Source organism: Drosophila tropicalis, unplaced genomic scaffold, assembly GCF_018151085.1.
Source record: "Drosophila tropicalis isolate 14030-0801.00 unplaced genomic scaffold, ASM1815108v1 contig_878, whole genome shotgun sequence".
NCBI lineage: Eukaryota > Metazoa > Arthropoda > Insecta > Diptera > Drosophilidae > Drosophila > Drosophila tropicalis.
In genome coordinates, this window is record NW_027173374.1 from 5,438,767 (window position 1) to 5,460,554 (window position 21,788).

The 21,788-nt window shown below is 38.1% G+C and overlaps 1 protein-coding gene across 4 annotated transcripts in view; it reads right to left on the minus strand.

Moving 5' to 3' along the window:
* Positions 1-21,788, minus strand: part of Ptp99A (Protein tyrosine phosphatase 99A) — a 114,524-nt gene that overhangs the window by 14,762 nt on the left and 77,974 nt on the right. For 3 of the 4 annotated variants that reach the window (XM_068301299.1, XM_068301297.1, XM_068301296.1), the window contains exons 9-10: positions 3,366-3,569; positions 921-1,201 (exon numbers count right to left, since the gene is read on the minus strand). In XM_068301299.1, coding sequence (XP_068157400.1) covers positions 921-1,201; positions 3,366-3,569 — 485 coding nt within the window. Of the gene's footprint in view, positions 1-920; positions 1,202-3,365; positions 3,570-12,869; positions 13,730-18,003; positions 18,027-21,788 lie in introns of those variants that run through there. The other variant, XM_068301298.1, reaches the window with a different exon arrangement.

Sequence of the window (21,788 nt, forward strand, 5' to 3'; positions counted from 1 at the left end):
GGTAGGTAGAAGGTGTGGTTTCTGTTCCACACACACATGTGTGTGTGTGTGTGCAGTTTTATGGTTTTGGTTGACGGCGATAGCGCGCAAAAGTATGCAGCACATTTGCCCAGCCAAAAATCCAGCAGCCCTCTGTGTGTGTGTGGGTTAGGGATAAAAATTTGTAAAATATTATATATATGGTCTTTTGTCTGATGGGTCAGACGGGTATATGCAAGTGCGGGCTTAGGGTTAGTCTTTGGGTTTGGGAGTATTTTCAACTTTACCGAGAGTTTTCTCTTTTTGGTTGTTTTCTCTTCTCTTTGTTGCATAAAAATGCAATTATTATTGGTCTGCATGAATTCCTTTATACTCTAACTAAGGGAATTTTATATTCCAAATAGTTGACAGTAACATAATCTACAAAAATCCTTGCTTTCTATGCACTAATGATTAAGCGAAATGAATATAAATCTAATAAATGTTAAATGGTTTATCCAATTTGGATGTTTTGGCATTAGCTCATTGACTAAAGAGAGCAGAGTACCTCTTCTGATTGCCAAGTAACAAGGCAGAGTATAACAATTCTTGACTAAACTCGGCTATAATTTTAGTTTTTTTCGTCTATATTAGTCTTGCTGGCTTATCATTGTAAGCGATAAGCCCACATGATTGACAAAGTCCAGCAACAACTAACAATGTGGCCAAATTGTCGTCAAAAAACTTGGCAACAATAAAGTGCCATGGTATAGAAAATGCCAAAAAAAAACTCGTTAACAAATAAAAAATATATCTATCTGAAGAGTTAAAAACCAAACAAACAGGAATAAAAGAATTGTTATTTTTGGGGTATTTTTTTATGTTTTATTTTTAGCCGCCAGTGGCACCATTTTGTAAATGGCAAACAATAGGCAGGCAGGCAATCCCCGCATTTCACTTACCGCCGTTTCCAGCTCCTTGGCCGATGCATTGATGCGTATATCACGATGTGTGTCCTGGCCGGCCAGACGCGTTTTTATGATATAAAAGTCAATGGTGTTGTAGAATTCATATGGTCGCCTCCAGCGTATCGTAATCGACTCCTGCGAATGACATGTCAGATTGACAATCGCCGGCGAACTGGGTCCACCCACATCGGTGCGCTGGACAATCTGATCGGATGGCTCGCCCTCGTTCTTGGTGGTAAACGCTTTCACAATCACACGGTAGTCAGTAAAGGGTCCTGTCGAAAAAAGAAGAACGAAATGTAAAGAGAAAGAAGAATGAATATTAATACCCGAACATGAATACTGCCACATCTGAGCTCTTTTGTTATTGCGGCACAGCCTTCTCTCTACTTTCACTCGTGAGGTTAAATTTAATTATTCATAAAATATTATCAAAAATAAAAAACCCCCTGAAATGAAGTAAGCCGCATGCTGTGACCTTTCAATATGAATATACCTGACCAACAGATGCGGCATTTTATGCATTTTAATAGAATTGTTTTCGCCTTTCGTTTTTAATTGATCAGTCTGGCTTTACCTCGAAAAGGGAATATTGTAAATACATTTTGTTTTCAATTTTTCTATCGTAAGTCGCCTGGGGCTAACCGATTACGAAATTAAAATAAACTAGTAAACCATGCAATACCATTCTCTGCCAACACAATAAGAGAAATAATCTCTTAAATGTTTTTATTGTCTGCATTCCCTATTTGAAAATTCAAAGAAAAGTAAGTTTTGCTGAAAGTGAAATGGAAAGAATATTTTCCTATTTACTAATTCTATTTATAAATATTCATTGCATATTTTTCCATAGAATGAAATTCTTTTCTTATATTTCTCATTTTAATTGGTATAAAAAAGATCAACTTTCAAAAAACTTTGTTTAAAATCAATTAATGTAACAACTTCCATTGGACCTAGTACACTTACGTGGTGGGATATGCAATGAGCATTCACCGTTGACCATTCTACTTATACTACGTTTCAATATTTTTAGTTGTTTTCACATTTGGATTATGTCATGCCCTGTCAGTATTTTCCCCCTTGCCATTTGTCAACATTCTGTGTGGCAGTTGAGCATTTTATTAGTGGTAAATGCCACGCAAATAATGGCCAACCTCGACTGTCAGCTGCATGCACCGTTGTGGCACCTTTGTTTCACCTGTACCTTTTACACAACACTTGCTCTCATTATAAAACATATATGTGTGTGTGTATACCGCATGTCACAACAGGCTGCGGTAGCTTCTGTCCAGATGTGGCAGGAAAATGCTGATATATAATTATATTTTGCAGACCGGCGACAACAACAATTAATAAGTGCTTAAGCAGCAAGTCGGAAAAAGTCGAAAATACAAGACCAGAAACAAAAAATTGCCTGCGAGCTTGTTGTCAGTTTTAATTGCAATTAATTATCAACAAGGATTGCTGTCACATTCTTGAATTAAATTTCAAATAATTAAATGTTGCCAAAGCCGTCAAAAGACTGTGCTCGAAAGTTTGCAATTAAAGTTGAAGTGGAAGTTGCAGGTGCAGCTTGCTACCGAGTCTGCCTGAAGCACCTGAGACTCGTAATTAATTAAACAATGTAGACGGCGGCGTCTTTTTAAGGCGGCACCTGCTATGCGGGCCACCGTTGCGTATGAGTAATTTGGAATGCAGAGCATAACTTTGCTGCAAGTTAATTGCAATACACACACATACGCATACGCACACGCATAAACAACCGAAAAATCCATGCAACTTGTTTACCAAGCCAGTTAATTCTTGACAAAAAGGGTGCGCCTGAAAGTATGCACTCTTTTTTTACAGCGAACGAAACCCACCAGCTAATGATGCTGCGGCTTCTCGTCGCTTCTTGTCTAAAAGACACGACACAGCAAATGTTTTAATCAAACTCATGCCAACATTTTTGCGGCAAGCTGAAGCTTCCTGACGTTCCGTTGCGCATGGTGGGTGGTGATGACTGAGGGTGGTGGGGGGTAACCTGGACTATAAGCATAATTATAAGCGTGAAAGTTGTTAACAACAAAAAGTGGCAAACGCCACCGCACCAGGCACTTGAAACTATTTAATTACAAAGCCAGCTGGCAAACAATTGACTTGAGCTTCAATTAGACCAAATTGAGGAGGTGGGCGTGTTAGCGGCTAGGTGTTCAAAGGAATGAGCAGCAATGTGTTGACAGTTAAGCTTAAAGAACCAAATTTTCGAGGGGTGTGGCAGGTATTGACACATTAACGTCAGGTAGCAGGAAAAGCCATGTCAATGACGCAATAAACAATCGAGTAATGTTTTGACTCGACTGTACATAATATTCTTAACAATATTATAAATCTCAACAGAAATGTTTTGATACTAGTTAAATTTTTCTTATTGCCTTAAACTGGTTGATAACTTACTCAGATTTTGCAACTCGAAATGAATCAATGTCTCAACCGAGTTTCGAGAGTTCTTCACAATCTCAACGCCAGTTTGATTGTCGTGTATGTGAAAGACATGATATCCTGCGATGGCGCCATTTTGATTCTTTGGTGGATGCCAGGACATGGTTATGCTATTGGCCGATACATCCAGTACGGTGAGATTCTGAGGTTTGCTTGGCACTGCAAAAAGACAAACAGAAAGGAGAAGAATTTCATAAAAGTCACAAAGTTAAATTTACTCAAATGCTTAGCCTATGTTTATTGCAATACTTTCAAGGGCTTACAGAATTACTCATACCCCTCGTACCCATTCATTCATTCCGCCCAGTGCCACACGAAAAGTTAAAAGTAAACTTTGGATTATCAAAGGCAAAGTCAAGGCAACAGTGGCAGCAGCAGGAGCAGCTGTCTAATGTGGAAAATTCGGAAAATTTTTGTCATAAGAATTTTTTACTTAGCGGCGGAAGTTCATAATGAATGCCAAACCGGATGAATACTTAGAGATGGGGAATAAGCATGTTGATTCCCTCTCATCACCCCGCATCACTAAATGACAATGCATAAATAATTTATAAATAAAAATATAAAACAGAAAGTAAAGTACATACAAAAAAGTAAAATAAATTGAAATGAATATTTTGCAAGAAGACAAAACAATTTATATTCAAATGGCACAAAAGACATGTGTGGATATTTGTGTCTTTGTATGTGTGGGTGTTCGGGTACAGCTAAAAAAATTATATATTCAATTACGACAAGAGGAGAGAGCCGAGAGCAAAAAAAGAAAAGAAAAGTGGAGCAAGTAAAGCGCAACGTAATCGAAGCACATAAAGAAACGGAAATGCGATTGCGAGAAATTTATTAAGGCTGCAGTAGGGCACCCACACAAAAACACACACACACACACAACTATATATATGTATATATATATATATAGAAAGAAAAGATGGTCGCTTATAATCCAACAAACGAAACCAAGCGAGATGCAAAAAGCTCTTTAGAAATAATTTCATTTGCAAGCCAAAGGACAACACTCGACCATGTGTGACAGCCCAAGGGGGGCAATGCGGTGGTTGGGGAAAGGAGTTTTCGGATGGGGATGGGGATTGGTGGTTGTGTCGGTGGTAGCGGTGGTGGATTGGCAAGTGGCAAAAAGCACTAAATGGTAATTTATTTTACTAATACAACAAAAGCAATGGGCACACAAATACAAAGAACAGAGGCCAGTGGCAAAAACGTTTTGCAATCAAAAGAACAAATGAGTGACCCGAGGGCGGGCTCAGGCACTTGACCTGACTCTTTGGCTAGAGTAAGAAGAGAGGACGAAGCGGAGCAAAAGGAGTTCTGTGTGCTGTGCTGTGCTATGCAAATGCGATAAAGCTTAACAAAACACCAAGACCCTTTCCTTTTATTTTTCAATCCTCATCTTCGTTCTCATACCCATCCTCATGCTCATCCTTTGGCCTGGCTTCTACTCTTCTTTTGCTTTCTGTTCCTACCGAATACACACACAAATACATACACACATGGTAGTTGTCTGGGCAAAATAAACAGTCGCTGTCAATGTGCAGAAATTTATACAATTCAATAAATGGCATTTCTCTTCTCTTCGCTTTTCTTTTGCTTTCGCTTGCTTCTTCTGCAATTGCAAACGGAAATGGAAATGGGAAATGACAGAGCCGAGCAGAGCAGCTGCAGCAAGAGTAAAAAGGGAAAGGAAAAAGCCAATTTATAGACTCGAACTATGAAAACGAACGACCCAACGAGTCTTGGCAAATTGTAGGAACATCCATACACATACACACACAGACACACACCTCTATACAAGCCACCTCAACCTCAACTGAAACGAGGCTGACTGTCGAGAACGAGTGGGGAACATTAAAATCAATTAAGCAACAAAGTGCTGCATACACCCAGGCGCCAACGATAAATGTTGTCGCGCAATGTGCAACGAAGGGAAAGGTTGGAAGACAGCCCGGAAGACCTGTCCTCTACCACTCCTCCGTCACCGCCAACAGCAAAAGTTAATCGTTTTCCAAGTTGCCAAAGACAGCGAGCCATACATTTCATTCACTCTCCCGTCCATTTCTCCGCACATACATTCATTTCTATGTCCCAATGTCTTTCTGTCTATCTCTGTGACTGCCTTCTATTTATATCTCTACCAGGTGTCGCAGTTAAGTGCTTGTGATTGGTTTTTGTTGTATGGTTTACATTCATTTGCTTACTAGAGGAGAGGCTAAAAAACTGATTCACAACAAGAGCGGCAAATGATTGGACTCTAAACCAACTAAATTGCATTGATATCGATTGGGTTTGCATAAAAGGGCAAACCATGGAATCCAAATAATTCCTTATGATTGATTTTTTGTGAAATATGAATCGAAGGCGATTACCTAAACTGTCTTGTACGAAAAGTTTGCAATACTTTTTCAACCTAGTTTCTAGTTCCCCCATTTCACAGTCCTATATCTGTCTGTGCTTATCATATTCAATAATCATAGTGGGTTTAATTTATTTCTAACTGAGTGAGGTATTTATATCAATTAGAGCCATCAATCTGTTGGAATGAATAAAGAATTACTTATTTATGGCAATCAGCAGGTCAATGACTTATAGGAAATGACAATTTAAGTAGACTCACTTAACCTTGATGTAGGCAGTTCTATTTATTACTTAACTTCAATTTCATTTCTATAAATAAAATTCGATTAAAATCCAAGAATTTTAAAAGCTTTAATGGATGAGTCTCGTCATTCGAGTTGCCGGATTCCATGGCGTTTGCTAATCTTAAAGTTGTCGCAACATTTGACAAGACTGTAAATTAAAAGAAAACAATAGTATTTGCCCAGATCACAAGGAACTACCATACACACACACACACACACACTACTTCAGACTACATATACTACACATACTCAGTCAACGTCAAGCGGAAGTAACCAAGTGTGAAAAAGCAAAAGAAAAAACCCGTGAAAGGAAAAACTCAAAGCGCGCGTGATTATTTTCACAAAGCAAAGGCAGGAAGTGCAGGAAGCTAAAAAAAAGAGAAGGAAAGAAGGGCAACAAAAAGAAGAAGACAGAAGAGGCGAAAGGCAGGCAAGTCAAAGAAGAAAAAGAGTAGCGCCCGAAAACCAATATGGACGACGTGCTTAAGTTGTTAAAAACTCCAAACAAAGGCAGTCAAGATGAGGCGGGCAACTAAAGGAGGAAGGGGAGTGGTGCCTCAAAAGAGGAAGGTGTACAATGCTTCTTATAGCTGTGTGTGTTCATGTATGTATGTGTGTGTGTAGAGCAAATAGCATTAAGTTGTCTGAGCCTCAACAAAAACAACAACAATAACTTAAAGAGAAGACGAGCAAAACGAAAAAAAGAAACGAAATGAAAAACTAAGCTTTAATAAAAATGGGAAAAAACGTAAAACAAAATGTTGTTGCTGTTGCTGCTTCCTTATTTGAAAGGGCGTCCCCCCATCTCTTTTTTTTTAGTATTGTTGTTAGGCATATGCCTTATTTAGTTGTTCTTCTTGATGCTTTATTTGCTGTTGCTGTTCTTGTTATTGTTGTTGCTTAACTTTACGAGCTGCTTTTTCGGATTTCGCCAGACGTAAAAACTAAACAAAAGGCGACGTGCTGAGTGTAAATACTAGTAAAGTGCGAGACACACAAACACACCCGCCCCCACACACACACACACACACACAGTAGCATAGAAGACATACAAACAAACAAACAATTAGAGTGTGCACACACACACACACATCACCTGGCTGGATGGTTGGTTGGTTGGTTGGTAGGTTCGTTTGGTTGGCTGCCTTTCAATGGCGTCAAAGGCACAAAAAGTTATGTGAAATAAAGCCAAAAAAAAAGAAGGAACATGAAAATGCTTAAAAATATTGCTCTGCTCTCCCTTTGATGGCCAAGAGCAAACATTAAGCGACAAGGGCCAAACCAAAGAGAGAGGGAGAAAGGTGTAGAAGGCCCGCACACACATTTAGACGGCAACACTTAACGGAAGTTGGGAGGCAGCCATTTTGAAGGCTTCTTTGACAGCTCAACGGGATTGAAAATTGAATCCAAAATGTATTCAGAATTAGGTCTCAAGGTTCAAGTTTAAGGTTTACATGAAAAGAAGCAAACATTTTGTAGTTTGGTTTGACAAGTTATTAATTTAATTCATTAAGAAAGTTTAAATATTTTAAATTAAACCTTTGAAATACTTTTCAGGTAATTTCCACAAGTATAAAGTCCTCTACATTCTCTGACCCTTCACATACATATTTGCTTTAAAAGGTAAATTGTGTCATTTTATTTAGCGAATCATTCTCTTTCCCTTTTTTTGTAATGCTTAAAGGCATTTGGCAAGGACTAAAGAGGGGAAGTTGTAGAGCTTTTGTTTTGTTTTTGATTAATTTTATGTATTTCACTTGTAATGGCAAAAATCTGCTGTCTAATGTTTGTCAGATAATATGCCATAGCCTTGGGCCATTTGCTGTTTTGCTTCTTTCAGAAAGGAATGCCAAACGCACACAAAATACAAACGGCAAAATTAGTTTTTGACACCATTCAGATATAAAGACAGATATACACACACACACACACAAACGCATGTACATACATACAATTTAAATGTCATTTCAAAATTTTCGCAAACCTAAATTCAAGTTTATCTGCTTGACTAATTTGATGAGATGAAAGCCATGACATGTGCCCATTTGGTTCAATTATGATTAAAGTAAAAATCATTGAATTGAGAAATAATGGAAATAAGGAATTTATCAATCAAAAAGAAAATATCTTTTAACTAACTTTAAGCACTCTGTGGTTTTTATGTGTGTTGGATTTAAAGTACTTATTCTGTATGTGTATGGTTGAGATTTTTGTTAATTAAGTGTAACCAAGAATGGTGCAATTTCAGGCTGGTCCTTTTGGTCTAACAATGCAAAAGGATAAAGCCATTGACGCCGGCTTCTGTAAAAAGGTTTTGGTTATCGTCAGGAAGTTGCACATGGCAGCACCATGAGGATGCCATGGCCATCCGGCATCGTTTGGTTTTTCGATGCTTGAGACACGGAAACTGTTTTAGGACTCACCCTCACACATCATGACCCCCACCCCCTCATTCTCAGTACCTTCTCATCCTAACATAAAAACGGCATCAATGTCACGTTCAAAAAGTGTCGAGTTGTTGCACTAACAAGGTGTTTATGATTTAAAGCGTGTGCCCCACCTCCGATCATGTTTTTTTTTTTTCGTTTTGCATGGTAACCAAAGGAGTCAAGGCAGACAAAAGGGCCTCAATGATAAGTGACTTGAAGTACACACAACGGGTAAAAAGGCAACACACATACACACAGACACACACACAAACGCTAGTATTTTTTAGGCTCTATGAAATGAATCTCTGGTAGGCGGGTTTTGACTTTCTTTTGAGGGCTGTTTGAAACACGACTTTTCCGGAAACCTCCATGTGACATGGCACACACAAAAAAAAAAGAAGAAACAGATGAGAAATTGTCAAGCCAAAACGCAGTTAGGCGTAAACTGTTTGCCTTGGCAACATGCTCCCAAAATGGGAGGTCGGACAAAAAAGGTTAAAGGTGGTAGGTGGAGTGGAGTGTTTTGATATATATCTGCACGAAACGAGACGATTGTAAATTAGCCACGAACAATGCAACTGATAAGTGAGGAACAATTTAAATTTTCATGCGAATATTGGTGGGATGGTTGTCAAGTGAAAAGCAGATGACAGGCATTGAAAAGCGCAACTTCAACTCCATCTCTTTGTCTATGAATGTGCATAGATGTGTGTGTGTGTGGGTGTGTTAGTGTTGTTGTCATTCAGCTCTTTGGGGCTGGCTTGACTAGCTTATCATTGTCAGGCGCAGAAGTAGGAGTCTTGAGCACGTATACGAAACGCCTGTTGGTTATGCAATGCTTTTTGCAATGAAAGGCTTAACACTCTATGTGTGTGTGTGCACGAGTGGGTGTATGTGTGAAGCGTGTTGCAAATTAAAATCAAGACAGCAGCCAGCTAACTAAATGATTGATGGCTGTTTTTGCCATAGTCAACCAAGCAACCAACCAAGAAAAGTTCAATGATTTATGCTTTTTAGTTGTGAAAATTTGCTGTCTGCTAAATGATTGTTTTCTTATGCTTCTGCCTTTCTGAGGGCCACGCCCACTTCCTTCCTTCCACTACTTTGCACTTTTAATGTATTTTTTGACAAGTCATGTTCATAACTCCTGGGTCCTAGTGAAATCTCTTACTAACTCTCACCACTCTTTGGCGAAAAGTTTCCTATTTTTGAGCTGTTGTTGTTGTTGTTGGTTTTTTTTTTCAAAAAAAGTTTAAAATCAAAGTTTTCCTAGATGGTTTTTAGTTGTTTTCTGTATTTTTGGTATTTGTTTTTGTATATTTCTTAGCTAGAAAAGAAGAAGCAAAGCCAAATCATTTGTCAAAAAACGCAGCAAACTTTTGCCTGTTTGCTGTTGACAAGCCAAAAGTTACGCCAATTTGTATTAGAAACTTTTACTTCTTGCCTTGGACATGCAGGACTTTTTTCTGCACTAAGTTGCCCCCCGAGGATTAGGCAAAAGTCGTCTGATTATCCTCACAAGAAAGTAATACATAGCCAAGTTTTTTGTTTAGCTGAGAAATCTTCTCAATTCTCGGCAGGCATACGGAACTGCAGTTAATTGTAGCTGATTTTAGTTTTGTGCCCTGTCAAAGTTTTTTGTCAACTGTTGTTTGTCATGCTGCACATGTTGACAGACAGATACTTTTGCCGCCTCTGCGTTTAATTGTAAATTGGCCCGCCCTCACCGCCCCTTCTCCTGCTGTTTGACTGTCACTTCCACATCCATTATCAGTTGCAAGAGAACTAATTTCAATTTCATGCCACTCGTCGGCATTCTCAAGTGTTTGCCACTCTAAAAGTGCCCTTGTATGTATCCGAAAAGGAGGGTTGGGTTGGGCGCTGACTGAAACACTTGATGAACTGCACTTTTCATGTGAAAGTGTTACGAAAATTGTGACAGAATTGCTGAAGGCTCTCCTTGCTTCTTAATATAAATTAACACCAAACAACAAAGTGGAGGAAAATGAACTCCAACATCAGCTGACTTGCTTGTTGTATCACAGTTGGTGTTGGGGAGACAGAAAACTATTAATTAGCTTAATGACTTGGTGGAATTTGGTAGTGGAGATTTCCATGAAAAATTGATTTTTTACAATTAGCAGCAAGCCAAAAGGAGTGAGTATATCGTTCTATGATAATGACTGTAGAATGATTAAACACATTTATCATATTTGTCCAATACTTTAACTGTTTAGCATTTTAATGAAGTATATTTTATCACATCGATTCGCATCGATTGAATGTTAATTGAGGCGCATAAGTTCATTCCATTGGATTAATTATGCAAATTAACCAATTCAAATTATGCCCTCTCAGTCTCTTGCAAATATTAAGAAATGTCGCAGTTTAAATTACAAAAAATAACAATTTTAGATGTAAGCAGCTCTTGAAATTTATTTGACTGGAAAACTAATTACAGTCTTGATCGATCGACACAGAGAGAGAATTCAATTTGTCAAAATTGCGTCGTCAAGTAAATAATAGTTATTACTTGTTTCATATAATATTTTAAAATTTAAAGTCTTTTGAGATGTGCCAAACAATTGAGATACCCTCTAATTCAATTCAATTTATTCTACTCTTTGATTTCACCTTGATTACTTTCAGTCCTTGGCCCATATTTCTATTTAGATTAATTTATGGCAACACCTTCGAGAAAAATGCAATTTAATTCACTGTTTGCGTGTGTGCCCCGAATTGGTTAGGTCAAGTTATGGCCCTGCAATTTGCCAGCTGTCTACAGTATCTAGCCTTCTCTTGTTACACGCCCCAAACCAAAAAAAAAACATGCAAATTGCACTTGCAGCCCACGTGATCTACACTCTCTCGCTCTCTAAGCTCTTGTCAGCAGCACAAATTTAATGATTTCGCCATAAAAATAGTTGGCAGAGCTTAACAATAAATACCAAATAATTGTGGGCCATAAAAGTTAAGTTGTTAATTGTTTTACTTGCTGATCCATCGCGTGTTCAGCGCCCTTTTCAAGCGGCGCCTTGCCCGCGACTCCTCGTCTCCTCAACTTTTAACGAGCTGCCTGACTGCCTGAATGCCTGTCAATGTTCAGGAATATTTCATGAAACAAAACCAAAAAAAAAGCAAAAAAAAAAAAATTAAAAAAGAAAAAAACAAGAAACAAAACCTACAAATTTGCCTAGCAAAAACAATGTTAAATAATTCATTCAGCAAGCAGAAAGTTTTGCGTGAGAACTTTGCCATATTACACGATAGTTTGCCTAGGCATTGGATTGACTGAATGGACTGGTTGGTTCGTTGGTTCCTTGTTGACGTCTCCGACGTGGCTGCGTGTTAAGCCGGAAATGAAAACTCTGTTAATTGCCTTGAAGTATGCAAGCAATTGTCCTTGTTGTTCTCGATTTGTGGGCTTTGTTTGTTGCCTCTTTATAACTATATAGATAGTAACTGAGCAACTCTACCAATGTATATTCCCACACTCACATCACACCCGAACCTGGGAGAATTGCCAACCGAGGGCGTGCGGATAGGACTCCGGCAACATGGGTGAGTCTCTCTCTCCCTCTCGTTCTATTTGTGGTCAAAGTTTCTGCCTGATATTGTGTTTGGCCAAAGTTTTGTGGTGTCAATAAACTTGAATGGCAACTTCTTGGGTTTGAGGTAAGCTATGTACTAAATTTGGAAAGCCCATTGAACCCCATTTGTAATTTTAAATTAGTTTGTTTTACTCCCTGCCCCCATAACATATTAATCTTTTGAGACTTTTATATTCTATTAATTATTAAAGTAATGAATTCAAAGAGTTGCCACAATTAAACACAAATCGAATACAAACAAATTATACTCACAAAAAGTTTAGAGTAATTTAACGAATTTAATTATATTGAAAAGGATTTTTTTCCATGATTTTCTTAAACCTGGTAAAAAAAAAATGACATAAAGTCATCAAAAATTTTCTATATTTACAAACAATTGATCGATAAAATATTTATCCGAGATTTAAATGGAATATAGAGATCTAAATCCAAATAGATGTAAACTCAAAGAATTGCTTAGACATTAAATGAATTAGAGGATTTGCATAGTTTTACTTTTAAACCTTGAAAAACTAAAAAAGCAAAAGTCGTCTTCTACGTATTTGTGACTCGTTAACTGATTTTCTCAATATTTCATTGATTCAATATACCCTTCCGAATTGGCAATGAAATCCATCTCTGAGTCAGTCGCTCATGTACTCACATTAATGTCACTTGGATTACTATGCATTAATCACAAATGAGTGCAAATGGAATGGAAGCTAAGGTCAATTGATCGAATTGATGACTCAAACGATTTTCGTATAAAATATACAGTTTACTATTTACCATAATTATCATCGACGGCAGCATATGGGGGCGTGGCATCGCTGAAACTATTACCAGACGATCCAGTTCCGAGTGTATCACCAGCAACGGCATTGGCAAAGGCCAATGTGGTGGCAGGCACATTTGGCGGTTGATCCTGTTGCTCAATGGAAGTGGGTGCAGTGGTTTGTGGGTGTGATGATGGGTCTTGGGTCTCTTGTTTGGTTGTTGCACTTGGACTTTGGGTGGCGGCTAAGTTAAATTCAGTCTCAAGAGTTTCCCAGCCAGAGCCATTATCGGCTGCGGCCTCAGCATTGACTAGATCAGCTAAATCAGGAATCACGGTGATGGCCATGATGGGTGTTGGCTCAGAGCTGCTGCTGCTACCAGTTGTGGGCAGAACTGAGGACAACTTTGGGGACCCACTGCTAAATGGAGCCGGCAAGAGCAGCGAAGATGAGGTTGTGGGCAAAGCTGTGGCACAATGTTGCCCAATGCTTATAAAGAGCAGCAACTTGAGCAAAGCTCGCCCAAAGTTGTGGGCATGCTGTGGGCGTGGCATGGCTGGAATTCGTTGTGTTGGAGTTTGCAATTGGAATTAACTGATTCTCACTCGTCGTTTGGATTCACTTGGCTTGTGCGTTTGTTTGTTCTTATGAATTTATTTTATTAATTCCTTTGTTTTCTATTTATTTATTTTTTGTTGTTCTCTTTTTGTGCGTTCGGCTTTTGTTTTTTTGTCCCACAAAGTAGGACGTGAGTTTTTGTTTTGTTGGTGTTGTTTAATTTATTTCGTTGTCTACAACATTTTGTGCTTTTTAGTTTATATGTATGTTGGTCGACTTTTTAAATTAATTGCTTAAATGATTTCCATTTTGGCACTGAATACAAAAAAAAAAATAAAATTAAAACGAATTGAAAAAGGAAAACCAATGAAGAGTTTTCCTAATAATGACTCATTTGTGCTTTGATAGTTGTTGTTTTTGCGTTGATCTTGCTTTTGTGGATGATGTTGTTGTTGTTATTGTTGTTGCGGTTAAATTCCATCATTTATTTGCCTGCTGTCTCTTGTTATTGTTTTACGCTTTCATTTTTATGATAATTTATTGCATTTCTGCCAATACATTTTGCCCCCATTGTTGTTTCCCTTGACTTTGTGTTCTCCCTGGCGCTTTTGTTTTATGGCATTTTCTTCACACTTTTTTTTTTGTGTTTCCTCAAATTTTTCGATCGCTCTTCTCAACTTAGTCTCTCTTACACACTCAACAAAAAACGAGAATGAGAGAAAGAGAGTTCAAACGAGTTCACAATCGAGCATAGGGGCGGCATTGCAATGAGCATAAAAATACACTTTTCAGCAGCAGAATCATAGCAGAAGCTAGTACATATAGTAATATATAAAAGCATATATACATATTTATATATATGTATACACGCTTATAAATAAATTACTCAATGTGCCCATATATGTAGTATATGAAGAGGTTCGCGAACAAATTGGCAAAGTACTCGATGACATGTGTGCAACAGCTGGCCTGGATCGCTGAGTGTTACACTCGGAGAAAAAACTAAAAATATATCAAACAATATCCAAAGACTACAGAAGAGAGCACACAAACTTTGTATGCTTTTGTTGTGGGACTTTTCGTTAAGTGTAAAAGTTGTTTAGCAATATTACAGTGACAAATCGAAAGCGAAACAGGAAGTCAAGAGGAATCTATACGAGTTGTTAACATATTATTTATAGTACAAAAACAAATACCCAAAAAGATTTATTGGGACAAGAATGTTTTCTTTCAAGAAGTAATAAGAAATATAGTTAATGTTAAGAAACATTTGGAAATAACATAAAAAACACTTTAGATCAATTTTATTACTGTTAAGCATACATGGCGTATACTTAATGTTATTGAATGTTAAATCTAAAGATAGACACAGAATCCCCATTAGGAAAAGAGGCCAACTACGTCCATGTAAGAGCACGAGTCTGTATGGTTTAAAGCTCTGCTGATCTTTTATGTACAAAAACGAAAAAAACCCAATAAACTCAAGAGAAAGAGCTGGACGTAGAAAGAAGGGGGATGGGGATCAAGTGGAGGACCGGTAGAGTGCAAATTACAATGACGCTCGTGCTGATTCATTCTGAATCGGACCCCTCGACAGACACACACATGAAAATATGTAAATATATGTATATATTTACATTGTCGTCATGCAACTGCACTGACAATGAGTGTGTCTGTGTGTGTGTGTTTGTAAAAACAACCGCAGCTAATTAGCAGCTCATCAAATGGCCGCGTGCAAAAGCAAACCAACAAACTCGGCTCAAAAAAGGGGAGAATAATCTTAGCCGAATGAGAAAGGCTTGGCAATCAGATGCGCAGGCGTTGGATGATCATAAAATAAAGATGAGATAAATATTTTTTTATTACCAATTATTATTATTATTATTATTATTGGAATCTCCACACACACACACATACAAATACTCACAAAAAGGGAGACAGAGCGGAAAAGGCAGCTATAAAACGTCGTAACAACAAAACAAAAAAAAAAAAAACACACACACACATTGGAAAACGAGTTGACGGCCTGAAAATTGGTCAATCAAGCGACAATTGTTATCCATTTGCGGTATGACAGGGAAACACATACATTTGAAAACGCTTTACCAGACTTTCGAAACGGACACTTTGATTAGCTTCAACTCATCGTTTGACCTGACTCTGACATGCGTTGGCTTAAGCAGTGAGCCATAATTGAAAAGCAAAATCAATTGGCAAAAGGCAAATTGACTGCCATAAGCAGACAAAAAGCAATGGGGGACCTATAAATAGCCACATGTACAAGATACAATGTACTTGTCACATTTATATACATATATTTGAGTACATGCCCTGTTTGTATGTATCTATGTATATCTAAGAGTAATATAGGTGGTTATAGATAATCCAGGCAAACTTATGACAACATGGGGGCCCACCCAGTTGTTGGCCTGTTCCTATCCATTGCATTGGATAAGAAGCTTCATTTTATGTATGTATATATGTAGTCGGCCATATGAATAATGATAATAAACGATTTTTCTATGTGACTGTTTGCCATTGATAAATATAGCGAATGAATGTACTTAGATAGTGGGCCGAATGTCATTTCTCTCATTTTCTCTTTCGACTTAAGCAATATTAATTTAAGCGGATTTGTTATAAAGTCAACAATTTGGGGTAGGCTAAGTTTGTTTCATATTGAGTAAAGTTAATTTAATAACTGTTTGATGGTTTAAATAACTCCTTTATAAGTTAATTATTAGAACCAGAGAACATTACCATCAAATTACCTTTAGTTAACGGTTCAAAATCAGTAGAATTAATCAAATAACCACTGGTATTGAATTTCTTTATTAATAGGCCAGATTTATGCGGAAATCAAAGATTTCGGCCCAGTCACCAACGTGAGAACTTCTCAAGCACTCGCAGCACACTTTCTCAAGCTAAACAAAGTGCTGCCATTAACAGACATCTAGTTTAATAACCCACATCTTGTCTATAGATGTAAACACAATCCGTGTATATAAATATATCAAAATGTCTGCTATGTTTGTGTATGATAAGCAAAGCGCATCCGCGGTAAGAGAGCTGTTAGCCAGCATGGGATTTATTTTGTTTGTTTACCCAAAAAAAAAAAAAGAAACAATTTCAACAGCGTTTAATGAATGGCCCACATTGTATGTGTGTGTGTGTGTGTGTTTGCTGCTTTGTTGATCTAAGCAAACACTCTTACCAATAGCCCGTTAATTTGTGGCCAAAAATAATGAAAAAAGAAAAAGGGCCAAGTGAAAATTATGGCCGAGTCATGACTAAGGTCAGTGCACTATTTGGTTCTACATGCGCATGCACCGGCGAAATGGGCGAAAATGAATGCCGCTAAATGGGGGGAAGGGTGGATATATGCGAAAAATCAATAGAATCTTGCGGCAAAAGTGCACGTGGTACACCAGGAAGAATACACTCACAATGCGTACGCCCCGGTTGGGGGAGTGGGTGGTTAACGCCTCCTCAATTCGCTGCAGAAAAGAGACACAGCCCCAAAAACAGAATTGGATGTAGCAACCAAATTGAGGCAAATCTACGCCGGAATTGTGTCATTTAACTGTCAGCAAATTATGCAGAGCTCTTTCTTCATTCTCCATCTCTCTCTGTCTCTCTGTCTGTCGCCTAGACCATTCGGTTTGCTAAATATGCTAAATTATTGACATAATTTACGTTAACGTTTTGTTTTGTTTTTTGTTTTTGGGGGGTCATCGTTGTAAATGTTTTGTATCTTTTTAGTTTGAAGCTTGGCTTGGTCACAAAATGTCAACAAAACTCCACTAAAAGAGCGAGAGACAGACCTAGAGAGAGAGAGAGAGAGAAGGACAGGGAGGAAGATTTATTCGCTCTCTGGTCTCGAGCTCTCTCACTCATAACTCCCGCTCTGTGTGACTCGTTTTGAGCGAATTTACTTGGCCTGGCCTGGTCTGGCCTGGCCTTTAGTTCTCTGTGTGTGTTTTTTTTGTTGTCTTCTTCTTTTTTCTTTTTATTGATTTCTTGAAAGGTACACAAAATGCGAATAACAACAACAACAACAACAACAACTTTATACGGCGAACAAAGATGGCAAGAATAATAACAACAACAACAGCGACAACAAAATAACAATAAGAGCCCTATTGAGCCATTTGGTTTTGTTTGAATTTGTTTTTTTTGGTCTTAAAAACTATTAATATTATTATTTCTGAGGTTTTCTTTTTCGTTTTTGTCCGACACAAATTCTCAGCACAATCTTTTGTCTACGATTTGTTGTTGTATCTATATAGAAATGATGACTATTTTCATGATTTATCTGGAAAATGTTTATCACCACACAAGAATTATTGCATTCTATATCTGAAAATGTCTATGGCATGCCAGATTGTCTTTAGTTTCCGATATTATTTCCTCTATAAACCGAAATGTACGATATGGAAAAAAAAGGCGGCTGCTGCGCAAAGAACACTTTGCTTCATATACAAATTTTTTTTCTTCCTCGTCCATAGATTGGGGGCGCACGCACATTTCTTTGTGCCACAGATTTTGCACGTTTTTAGCACTTTTAACTGGCAAACGGAGTTACTGACACTTTTTTGGCCATTTCATGGTTTATTTTTGATGAAATACACTTGCTTAGGTTTTATGGAAATATTTTTTATTAATTATTTGCCCTCTTCTTTTTTTGCATTGCCACAATCAGAAAAACTACTGCGACGAGACGACGACAACGACGGCGACGGCGACTATGCTGCTGCTGATGATGAGAATGAGACAGAAGCAACGACCGAGAGACAGACATAGAGAGCGAGAGAGCAAACCATGGACGGGGGAGACAGACAAACAAACTGTCAGATACATTCACCGAGCCGCTTACAGAGCCGCTTGCTTAACTCCCAATTCGCCGCCAAATTTGCGGCAGCTGCTCTGGTCCGCGTCTCTCTCTCTCTCTCTCTGTCTCTTAGAGAAAGAGAGAGAGAGTGTGTATGTGCATAACAACAACAGGGTGTGCGTGTGTATCGTTGGGTGTTTGTTGTTTGTTAAACTCGCCCGAAAATTTCAAGAACGAGTACTTGAGGGAAATTTCCCACACACATCATATGGCGCGCATTTGAACTGTGGGAAATTTGTGGCATTGACGTAGGTCCGTTTAATTGGCAGGTTATCAGTGGCAAAACGATAAGGATAACGTTTATCTCACAGTCAATATCGAATGTAATTAGTTTGAATCGTCTAGCAGTGGCAAATTTCATCAATTTTGAATGGGTAAATCCCAACAATAGCTCCACATAATTAATTTTATGACTACCAAACTCATTGGAAATACTCTATATGTGTTAAACATATACGACTCGATGAACAAGAGGATGACTGATCAAAATGAAAATGTTTGATATTGAAACTCTGTCTTTCACAAAGATTTTGGCATAGCCACGGTTTCTAAAGTCTCTAAAGAATACACGCAAGGATCACTTCAACCAACTAACAAAAGATCTATTCTACAACACAGACAAAGCAAAAGAAGCGTACTGTAACTTCCTTTTCGCATGTTGTCAAGCAATTTAGCACACTTTTAAGGATTTAATCCTTATATAAATATATAACATGAACACATAATCTAATATTCCAATGTTATTAGATGCCGTTTCAAAAAGTCTTTATCGAAAGATATACAGGATATTCATTGAATAAGCAATGATTCGATCTTATAAGTAATTTAAGGATAAGAATTTATCCATTCAACTCTATTTTTTATCTATTACTTTACATAAAAATATAAATAAGTGTGAATCGTTAATGATTCGTTCAAGGGTTTTAGTGCCTCTTTTAGAACATAACTAACCTGTTTCGTTTCTCCATCCCCTTTTAAAGTTTATTGATTTGCGAGTTAAAAGTATTCTTGGCAAACATTTTATGGAGTTTAGATGTTGCCCTACTAAATATTACGGAAGAGCTTCGTTATCGGTTTTATCGAAGCCATTGGCATGCTTTATGAATATTATGGCACAAAACTCTTTGCTATCGTTTTGGCTATGGCATATTTTTGGCCATTTTGTATAACAGCTCCGCCTTAGAAAGATACATCATTAGGCATTATGTCGAAATTACCTGCCTCTGCATAAAACCACTTGAAAACTCATTATAGAAGTGGCGGAAAACTCAACCACACACGCATATATACACACACACACACACACTGATAGAGTGGCATTGAGGCTACACTAACTGGCAGTTACTCTGCCCACAAAAGTAGGCGTTGCAAAGTCGACCCAGAGGCGTTAAAGCACTTAGATTTATGGCGCTCCACTCACACTCACACACACACCACACACACAAACACACACACCGACACACACGTGGGAAGGAACACGCCCACGCACATAGAAGCAATACAGCCTTTGGCAGGCAACGACTTTGACTCGTTTTATGCATTTAATAAAAACTTTCACTTCAGCGCTCGCACTTTTTTTTTTTTTGCTTTTTTGATCCTTCTTGTTTTTATCAAGCTGCAGCATGAAAAGTTTTTCGCTTGCATTTGAAGTTAGGTACTTAAAAAGCAATTTCCATGCTTTCCCACCACGACTAAAACCAAAAAATATATATACATATATAGAAGTAAAAGCTGAAAAAAAGAAAAACATCATAAAAAGGGCTGCGGTCGAAAAATTGGTGGCCCCAAAATGTTAATGAAATGATTTGAGTTATGCTTACGCTTGAAAATTTTTACCTCTTTGTCTCTCTCCTTTCATATTAAAAAGTTGGTAAAAAAATAAGGAGAAGATGGTCATAGAAGTGGCGGCAAGGTGTCACGAGGAGAGAATCAGAGGTAATGGCAAAAGTCTGAGTCGGTAACCACACCGGCTGTGCCCTATTTGTGTATGCGGGATGGTGAAATGTATGAAAAAATCATAAAACCCATCAAAATAATGTTAATTCATTAAGTGGCAGTAACTTGGCCGAGCGCCCAAGTGTGGGCTATAAAAATTTTTACGCAGAACCAGAAACAGAGCCCCGAACTGTGAATGCGCCTTGGGTTAGGCCATGATGCCAACGTGCAGGAAATGAATGATTTTTATTTAGATTTTATGGGATTTTGTTGTCGGTTGCCTCCTGGCTCCTGACTCTCTTAGCAATGAGTGTGAAGCTGGTCCAGGCAGGACTCTTGCTTTTGGTAATTAGAGCAGGTTTATGCCTTGCTGTCTGCCAGGTGTATATCATGCCAGTAGCAGCAAAAGCAGCAACAACAACAACAGCAGCTTGCGGCTTACAATAAACTGAAAAATTATGTGAATGAGTTTTCTTAACTTATTTTCTTCTTTGTTGGCTGTAAAACGAAACTGGAGGCAGCAGGCAGAACAGGTTTTTTTTTTTTCGGGGGGCCCTCAAGATTTATATCTGGCACATGGCAGGCAAGGCAAGGCCGACAACGAGCAAAACAAACAGAAGAAATTAAACAAAACCAAGTCAGGCCCAAACAAAACCAAACGAAATGAAACAAACAAGCCAAGTTAAATGAACAACTTTTGTGCATTATTTATCTGCAAAACGAAAACATGGCAAATAGCTACAAAGAAAAAAAAACACAAAAGAGATTTACCATTTTACAATGTCCTGGCTAGCTGATACCCTTGTAACTGATATGCCCTTGAAAATAAGAGCTCAGAAAGTAAAATTGACAGCATGTAATATAAGAAATCGAAAAATAATCTAATTTCCATATCAATTTGTGTCGCTGATCCAGCTTCCATTTTATATGGTTTTCATGGATTTACGTTTAACTAAAGAGTATCGACTAAGCATGGAGTACATGTAAAGGCGATAACCACATCTGTGTTGGTGAGGCAGGACCAGACGATATCCTTTACCAACAAAAACCTCTGCCAAGTGCAGACATGGCCTGTGGCACTTGGGATGCCTCCACTGACTGACTGATTATCGGGGGCATACGGCGCGGACTGAATGTATTTTTGTAGTGCCAGCAAAGTATCTGAGCCCACTTGCTTAATATTTTATGACTTATCTCTTTTCTATTAAGATATTTTAATGTACAAGCCGAAAAATTTGGATCAGACCGAACCACAAGCCCACAAAGCAGCTAAGCTCAGAGAGATGAGAGGCGCTATAAAATCTAATAAACATAAGTCAACGTCATGTATATGGGTGGGTGTAAGCCCGAGTGTGTGTGTGTGTGTCCGTGTATTGGCTTGTGGTTTCTGATATTTTATGAGCAAAAACCATAATTTCTTGGCCCCCTTCGGGTTTACTTTCTTCTTCGTTGTTCTCCGTTTTTCTTGGTATTGATACGTTGTTGGCAAAGAAAATTTACAATGGTCGGGCATGAAAATATACTGGCACGATTTTGTAGGCGCCCTCA